At 44.5% G+C, this 9,091-nt stretch overlaps 1 protein-coding gene across 1 annotated transcript; it reads right to left on the reverse strand.

Moving 5' to 3' along the window:
• Positions 1-450: 450 nt before the first annotated feature.
• On the reverse strand, positions 451-8,762 carry ANKRD1 (ankyrin repeat domain 1). The gene is made up of 9 exons (XM_080596462.1): positions 8,600-8,762; positions 6,823-7,002; positions 4,863-5,000; positions 4,664-4,771; positions 3,905-4,003; positions 3,007-3,105; positions 2,770-2,868; positions 2,524-2,622; positions 451-1,370 (listed from the first exon to the last, which is right to left on the reverse strand). Exons 1-9 carry the CDS (start codon positions 8,624-8,626, stop codon positions 1,260-1,262), a joined length of 960 nt encoding a protein of 319 aa, XP_080452588.1. The 5' UTR covers positions 8,627-8,762; the 3' UTR covers positions 451-1,259.
• Positions 8,763-9,091: the final 329 nt, after the last annotated feature.

Below are 9,091 nucleotides of genomic sequence, written 5' to 3' on the forward strand. Positions count from 1 at the left end.
AATCGGGCATCGATGTCTCTGCTGGTGGTACTGTTAAGATTGTCCTGCCTCTGCTGAAGCACAGGGAGAGATGCCTTTCTTTCCTAGCAGGACTCCACATCTTCCTTGGCTGGGACAATTGAAGCTGTCTTGTGTGCTCCACACAGTAAGTACTGACTTGCTGAGAAACTAGGATTTTTAAATAATAGTAATAAAGCTGTAGGTTTGTATCTTACTAGCTACTCAAGTACTGATTTTATGCTTTTGTATGTATGTTTCTGTGAAGGGAATTAAGTAAGAAGCAGCACTTTTCTAACAGTGGCAGGGAGGTAGCTAAAGGGTGGCTGCTCTAGGCAGCTGATACTTTTTCTTTTTTGAGTTTATGAATTTTACAGAAGCCAAGATGGGAACTTCAATGAGAGACAGAAGTGCCCGGTGCGTGTTCACTGCTCCATAATACACTCCAGCAAGTACAAAGAACCACTCTGTTTATTCTGAAATAAATCAGTACAAAATGTACAGAAAAAGCAGTACAAATTTACAAATATACATCATCTGTTTTTTTTTGCATTCTTCAATCATCAGGCTTTGTAGTCATCTAGTTTTAAAGTTCCCATTCGCAATACTGTCTCCTCTCACCTTCGTAACATTGCATCTGAATCCCGCAGTCCGTATGGTTACGTGATGGTTGGAGCTCTGTCCTTGAGCTCTTTGCCAACTGTGATCGCCAAACGATGCGTAAGGCCCATTACTCGACTGTTCCTCCAAATCCACCTGGCATTGCAGTAGACCTTCTTCCATGGCTCTCTCTCTTCCACATACCACCACACATTTAACATATTTTTCTAATAGTGAGAATTTGGCAGGTACAAGGCAACAGTTGCAAGTATTAGCTGTTTAGCACTATGGGAAGGCTTAAGTTAAGTTGCTACTGTAGTTGGTAATACTGCCATCTAAGTCAAAAGGGTTTATGTTGCTGACAAAGATTGTATTAGAATTTAAAATGATTAAAAAAAATAATACATTAAAAATTACTTTTAAAATAAATAAATAATAAATAGGAATAAATAAAGCTGTTTTAAAACCAGTGGATTCTTAACACTCTATCTGCCATTTAAAATAATTTATCTGCATGTTTGGCAGTTTTCAGTGAAGGCATTTCAAATATTCCAGTACAATAAATATCTTCAATAAATATACTATGTTCAGAGCTATTTTCCTCCAGTTTCATACAAAGCATTTAAAAGCAGCAAAAAGAGAGCAGTCTGGTTTTTGTCTCTTCAAAACTTATTTAGGTGGACGCTCTTGTAGGAATTGTCTTTCAGGCTGTTGAATAGCTCTTTGGTGCCGTTCTGCCACTGAAGAACAAGATCCATAGGGGTTTTCCCTTCCTGGTTAAAATAAGCAGAGGAAGCGTGACTTAATTTCAGCCAGTGAATACTAAGTCCTTTATTCTTCCTGAAATATTTGTACAGTGCGTCTGTCTGATGTGAGACCTTTCGGCATCCACAGGGTCAGCTGTACTCTCATATCAGATCTGGGTCCTTTTGCTCTCCAGATCTAGTCCTGGTCTGTTCAGCCTCGTGGTGAGCTTTCCCTGTGTTTCAGTGGCACTAAGCCATGCTAGCAAATACTGTGGCTAGCAGAGCATGCTGGTGTTTCTTTTGATCCAGTCTAAACTGATTAGAAGTACATTTAGGTGGAAACCTCAATAAGCTACTCTTCGGTTTAATTGAGAATTCAGATAAGAGTTCATGTTGGTTTAATTAGATAGGTTATGAACCACATCTAAATGAAACAGGAGCAACTTCTGTACGCAGACAAAGACTGAGAGAGAAAGTCTTTTGCCTTTGGGGCTGTTTTTCCTCATTTTCATACCCTGGTGAAGGACAATGCCCAGAGTGGCCTTGCTTCGTGTCTGCTGGAGCAGAGAGAAGGGGCAGTGCAGGTGGTTGCAGGGGCAGATTTCTTCCTTGCCCCTCCAGTTTTGATTGATTGTCAACCAAAAGCATCGATCCGCATTGTTAACGTGCACTGTCCCTGCTGCTACTATTTTTTTTTGGATTTGGGGGAGAATGTGGTCTGTTACGTCTGGTATTTTAATGTGGTCACATGTCTGCTGCTGGTGAAGTGGCTATCAGCAAAATCTCGGGTGTTTGCTCTCAAATGGAAGCTGATGCTGTGGGTGTAGCAGAAAGGAGCTCTCGCAGACCTCCAGGGCTCTCGTCTCTGGCGGCTGGAGCCCACGAGCTGTACAGACAGCGAGTGTCTGTATGCTTAGATCTCTTTAATATATGATCTGTGTAATTAAAATAAGATGCGGTGGTGTTCTAAGCTGCACCTGATGGGTTCTGGTTTTAGAGCAGGTAATGCTTTTTGTGCTGCTCCCTGACCTCCCCCAAGTTACACTTCCTCTGTGTCAGCTCTGCTTTAATTAACTCTGCAATGATCTAATTAAGTCTGTTCACAATAGTCTCTTCTGGCCTCGAAACCTGTCATACTGCTCTGAATGGGAAGTTTTGCTAAGCTTTTTGAATTACTTACGCAGTTCTTTATGGTCAGGTCCGCACCATAGAGAATCAGGAGCCGGATCATTTTGTAGCGGTTCAGCCTGACGGCGTCGTGCATCGGTGTGTCACCTTCCTACGGGTGCGAGACACGGGTCAGTCTGTCCCGCCATCAGCGCCATGGTCCTGACCCCACAGTGCCACCAGGGATATTTGTGGGGCCATGGAGCTGTAAATGGGGCCGGCAGCTCGGTGCTGTGGGTGAGGAGCTGGTGGCACTTACTCTGTCTCTGGCGTTGAGGTCTGCTTCGCAGGCGATGAGGTGCTCCCCGCAGTCGTACTGGCCCGTCCTCACAGCGACATGCAAAGGCGTGCTCAGCAGCTTGGGGGGGGGGGGAATAAGGCAGTCAGTGGCACGGAGCAGCAAAGGGCCGCTCAAGAATGGCCACCAAAAATGATCCCCTCAGATAGGGGTCAGCTTTCTGCCTCTAAAGAGCAGCGGAGCCCCAGAAGAACATACCTTGTCTCTTGCGTTTCTGTTTATTCCTTTGTCCAGTAAGAACTTCACAACCTCCAGGTTTCCCCCCCGGCAGGCCCAGTGCAGGGCTGTAGATTGAAGCTATGACAGGAAAAAGAAAAGTAATGTAATTCACCATATTACCAAAAAAAAAAAAAGCAAACGATCAAATTTCTAAGTGAATTCAAAGTCATTTTTCATGCAGTTTAACTTAAAGCACTTTTCTGTGATCACTGTTCCTGTTGTTTCTAGTAGCAGCCTCTCTTGCTTTGCTCTTCACCTCCACGATACCAGCTTTTCCACACAGCTGGCAGGAGGGGAGCCGCCATTTCCATGGCAGGTCCCGCTCTGCTTGCCCCTCCTGCTCTTATGCTGCCGCCAGCACGGCTGCTGAAGTGAGGGGGAGCAAGGCTGGCCACTGCCAACTGGTTAGCAAGGGGCTAAGCAGAGCTGGGAGTGGAGGAGCAAATAAAAACAGCTGCAAAAGCTGTGGATGCTCAGCTGTTCCAGAGGAGAGGAGGTCTCTCCTGAGAGCAGAGTTGAAATCCTGGTGGAGAACGTACACGTCGTGCTGGGCCCTTGATAAACGCGTGGGCCTGTGGCATCTCCACCAGCTGCTCGCGGCCCGGCCTGAGCTCAGCAGTCTTGCCATACTTTGGGCCTTACTGTTCGAGGCCGTCTACTGGCCAACGTGCTCCTCCGCTTCCTGCAATTTCCAGCAACAGCTTTGGCAAAGTGAGGCAGACGCCCCCTCCTGAAACCTCTTCTCGGCAGTGTTATTTTAAGGATAAACTTAAAATTTAAGACACTCTAAGGCCTTTTAGTGCTCCTCTCTTGTGTGTTTCTTTTAGCAGTTATAAACAATGAGTAATTTTTTTGAAGTATAAGTCAATGGGCATACCATGTCTTTCAGTTCAAGCTGGGCCCCAGCTTCCACCAACTTTTTCACCACCTCTAGATGTCCTTCAGAGCATGCCCTGTGCAACGCAGTGCGCTTGAACTGTCAATTAAAACAGTGCAAAGTCAGATATCGAATATGGCACAAAGAGATCTCTTAAACTTTTCTCTCTGCCTCCCTGGGATGATGGCAAATACATACTTTATGCTGATTCATTTTCAAGAGCTAATACTTTTGAGACATGAAATCTACTAAATTTTAATAGCATCCTAATAGCAGAGAGCTGCCTACCCGGTATTTCAAAGAGTGTAAGGGATATCTGCAATGTGACATTCAAATTTAAAATTATGCCTGTTGAGTTCCTCTAGCCAACGTGCTATGCTACATTTTGCAAATGCAGCTTATGCATTATGGAGTATGAGGGCATACAGCATCACTTTTTTTTGTAGCTCTGCAGACAAATTTCTTGTCTGTTCATTAGTAGCACTGGAAGACCTCTTGTTGAAAATAGGGCTCTCCTGGTCACCAATAGCTTTCTTTGAAATAAAAATTCTTTTGAAGTAATATTACTTTGGAGGTTCCCAGTGGCCCCTCTATCGCTACAAAAAATTATGCCAAACTCCCAGAATTTATTTACTTCCCCCCACTGTTTTTCTCTCCTCATAAGCATGGAAACTACAAAACCTACTGGTAAAAGGTATTTTTGTTCTGTAATAATCTCTTTTATGTAGCAGGCTGTGAAGTAAGAAGAGAAGAGCGTACCTCGTCACAGACATTTGGATCCCCTTTGTCTGACAAGTATTTTTCAATTATTGGCAACTTATTCTCCAAGGCAGCTCTAAAGAACGTGGGTACATCCACTGGTCCTGTCTGATGAAGAGAAATACACAGGAGGTAAATATGAGTGGCACAAAGCCCCATCCGTCCTTTCCCCGAGGAAAGTACCTCCAACAGAACTTACAATAACTTCTGGTTCGGGTTCCTTTAAAACGGGAGCTTTCACCTTCTTGCATTTCTTCTTCTTCTTCAGCTGAATAATTTTTTCAAGGTCCTCCAAGCTTTCAAGTTTTGATCTCTCCTCTAGTTTTTTCTTCTTCAGCTGAAACAAAGGAGGGAAGCCAGAAAGTTGAGCTGAGGGTGAACACCTCTGTCCTTCAGAGTGGCAGGACAGTGGGTGCTATTGTTCAGCCAAATCCAGTTCACATGAGGTGAACTTTGAAATAAGTTGTCTTTTGTTGCTGGTGGTTTGTTTTTGTTGTTGTTCTTAACAGTTAGGGCTAATGGAGCATTGGAGTAAGTTGCTAAATTCTGCAGCGTTTATTCTTTTTTTTTTCATACACCATTGCACCTGTTCCTAAAGGCTTTCTTCAGCTGTATGTTGTGGGATAGCATGAGTTTTTCGGTCCATGTTAGACCAGGAGTCCAAGCAGTACTGCAGTCCCTTCTGGACCAACAACTTAAGAAATCTCCTGCAGCATAGGCTTGGAAGCCCCTGCAGTTTTAACTGACTTCCACCAGGTGTTTTGCCTTCAACCACTTCTCTCATGCAGCCACTGATTTATTGTAACATAATCCTCTTTGATTAAAACAAAACAAGACAAAATAAAAAACCCTTAAGTGAAATGCAAGGTTTATACCAATTTTAGCATTTCAGATGGTAAGTGTTACGTTTTGGTAAACTACAGAGAATGTCCCCAGTGTCCTTGAAGGGATAGTTCAACAAACATTTAAGACTAATTCAGGCCTGTGTTTTAAAGCATCCCTGCATGAAGTGAGTATGGGGCACTGCTAACATGAAAGACCAACGTGTTGCCTTCACTGAGTGCCATGGGGTGTCCATGGCTTTGGAAGAGTGACTAACAACCAAGGGGTACCTTGTGACAAAGTCTGTCCTGTGGTATCTCTAAGGGTAAATACGCTGGTGAGACCCTGCCATATTTTTTCAACTAAATTCTGATTTAAGTTATGTCCACCTCTTTTGGTCTGCATTTGGGGTTTGATCATTGACTTCATGGCAAACACTCTGTTGGCTGAGTAGACTGTGGAAATCAACAGCGAATCCAAAAGATTCTTAGGACATTGTGGTTGTTAAGATAGAGGAACTCGAAAAAAAAATGTGTAGCAAGTAATGGTCCTGTAGTTGAAGGTGAAGGTCAATAGTTGTATTAATTTTAATATTTTTAAGGCTCACCTTTCCACCTTTCTTTTTCAGAACAAAGTCTTGTTCTCCCCGCTAGTTAAACCTTTTAATTCCCAAATTACTTACATTTTTAAGCCAGTTAGTTGTTGATTCACCACGTAATGTAAAATGTTATAGCTACCGTATTTTTAGAAAACAGCATCAGTTCTTAAGGCTACGGAGAGAATTGTCATGCTGCAGGAATACAAAATAATATTCTTTTGTAGAGCAATATCACTTTCATTTGCATTTTTTTTTTCCTCAAAATGTGCTAGTAAGCACAATGCAGACTTTTTGTAAAAATAGTATTTTCGTGATAGATGAGGCTCCTGGTTTCAGAAAGTGCCCTTACCCCTTCCCTGGCTTGGCTATTTTTGGTGGCAGCCGTTGGGTGTGCAGGCCGAAGGTGTCCTTCTGTCTGCATGCATTCCCCTCACCAGCAGCTGGCAGCCAGGGGTCGTGGGGAAGGGGAGGCCCCCGGGGTTTCAGTCAGATTTTAGAGAGGGGGAGCCTGGGGGTCTGCCTCACGGAGTCAGTGCCTGCATCCATAGGCTGCAGGAGCCAGCAGACCTCTGCCTTCAGGGGGCTTCAGACCAACCTCCTTTGGCAGCGGCCTCCTGGGGGTTGTTTATCTAGCCCACCATGCATGTATTTCTAATTTGGAAAGAGACAAAACTTCACGGGCTGCTGCAGAAAGCACGCACAGGATGATAAAAGCCCAAGCAAAAGCCCAAGAGCCTACCTCTGCCTCTAACTTTTTCTCCTTCTGGTATGCCAGATCTCCTCGGGTCAGTACGTGTTCAGAGACTGTCTTCAGGTCATCCTGCTTCTCTAATCTCACAGCAGCTTCATACTCTCCATTTTTAAAGTCCTCAGGGAGGAAGCTGCCAGTCTCCTTATCATCAGTTTTCTTTCCAGTCACCTGTAAAAGGAAATTTAATACAATGTAAGTGGCAGTTTGGTGATGGCAGCGGCCACCCCCTGAGAACCTGGACTAGCTAGGGGCTCATTACATGTCACTCCTGTCCTGCTCTAGGAGAGTGTGACAGACAGACTGCAGACCTCACTCGGCCTGTGCCTGGACTGACTGTGTGTGTGTGAACAGCTAGGGCAAGCTCGCTTGCAGGCAGACCTTCCACGTCCACACAGCAACTCCCTGTGGGCATCTTCAAGGCTTGGGTCAAGATCCATGAGGCCGCCTCAGTGTAACTCCCTGCTTGACTGGCACCGAGCTGCTGCTATACCAACAAAAGCCATTGAGCCAGGAAGAGCATCCTTTCTGTTCAGGGTTTTCTTGCATTTTCACTCGCCAGCATGTGTCAGACCCCTCAGAAAGAGGCTCTGTAAAAGGCTCTGGTGGAAGGAGCCACCCCGACAGGCACCAGCGCCCTGCGAGTGCAGAGCAGGGCAACCAAGCAGCTAGAGTGGGAGGAGAGGCTTTCTCCCTTGGGACCTTACAGCTTAATTGAAACGCGTACAGTGCAGTTAAATGGGGCTGCTGAGTAATTTCAAGGCTGATCTTACCCATTGCTGTCAGAACCAAAGTCCCCACTTACAGCGCTTGGCAAACAAGCACGAGGCAGTTCCTGTGCTGAAGCTGTGAGATGCTGCCCTCCAGCACAGCTTTGCATAGCTTTTTAAAATATTTCAGATGCTTGATTAAGTATGTTCAAAGAGATAACTTGTTAAACTTAGTGGAGGCTGTGGTGTATTTTCAGAGTGGCTCAGTATATGTATGTGCTCTGGACTGGCTTCCCATTCAATCACCCTTGTATAGTTGTGTTTGTTACAGAGTTTTACACTAGATAAATTGTTGGGGCCTTGCCAAAGAGTTTAAGACAGCATTAACTAGTCAGGCTGTATGTGAATTTCATCTCAACAGCTGGGAAAAAAGGAATTCCTGTATAATGTCCCACTGCTTTCCTGGATTGTTCCTGGTTTCCCAGTTTGATCATTGTAAGTCTGAACCCTGCAGTGCAAGCGTTCCATTATTTGTGGTCTGGTTTAGATATTATTTTTCAAAAGCTTATTAGAAAATGAACAGCAGTGAGCATCAGAACTGTTAGTGATGCTTAGTGCTGGTTTACCAGTGGAAGGAAAATGCTTTGGTTTCCCTGCATTGCTACCTCCTCCCCACTCTCTTACTGGATTAGAATTAGTCAGAGTGATTGTAAACCTAATAGCTTTATTTATTTTTTTTTAATGAATCAAGGTCAAAGGAAAATACACAGCTAAATTTTAGTAATTGTGTAGTTCCTGGTAAATTATGTTTTGATGCAAAATCCAAAATGACTACGTAGTTATACCAGTGATGGGTCCCCTTATAAAGGAACAGTTAAAGTGAGAATATAACATGATAACATTTTATCGTATATACAGGTCTCGTGCCTAGAGCACAGCAGCGCTGGTAACCTGCTCAGTCACCTCAGTGACCCACAAAGGTTGCCTCTCTCTGCCTGGTATAATGACAGTCTAGAAGGAAAAGCAATTATGAGTAAATGAAAGAAGATTGCACCTACCAGCTCTTCTACCTTCATCATCATCATGTCTGCCAGTGTTTGAAGGCTGTACTCCTCTATGGATGAAACTCCCAAGTGCTCAAGCAAGCTCTGCAGGGACCACCACGCTAGCTTAGCTTATATATCTTTGGGAGAACTGTGCTTGAATGAGATAATCTTCCAACCTGGGAATCCAAGTGTGCCCCGTGGACTTGCCAGCTGAGAGGTAGGCTCGCGCTCATTCCAGACATGTTAACTAGCCAGATCTGGTGTCGAGGCAGGGCGGGGGGGCGTCAGTGGGGCGAGGACGCTCGAGCCTCGCAGTCTAACCACACCGCGTATGTGCATCGGAATGAAATGTGAGCTCATCGGTCCTTTGGCAGTGACCGCACGGCTCAGCAATGCGAGTCATCCTGTGTTCCCAGTGCCCACTAGGACAGCTGTCTGTTGATATAGCATTATAACTTCATCATCTTCTTTTTATTTTTTTATTTTTTTTATTTTTTATTTTTT

Source organism: Anser brachyrhynchus (genome assembly GCF_964034855.1).
Source record: "Anser brachyrhynchus genome assembly, chromosome: 6".
NCBI classification, from domain to species: Eukaryota; Metazoa; Chordata; class Aves; order Anseriformes; family Anatidae; genus Anser; species Anser brachyrhynchus.

Bases quoted from the DNA above. Each gene is read 5' to 3' on its own strand.
- ANKRD1 (XM_080596462.1), bottom strand. From the start codon at position 8,626: ATGATGATGATGAAGGTAGAAGAGCTG. The intron at 4,772-4,862 runs GTAAGTTCTGTT...TCTCTTCATCAG, and splicing joins AACCCGAACCAGAAGTTATT to ACAGGACCAGTGGATGTACC. The intron at 4,004-4,663 runs GTACGCTCTTCT...TTTAATTGACAG, and splicing joins ATCCAAATGTCTGTGACGAG to TTCAAGCGCACTGCGTTGCA.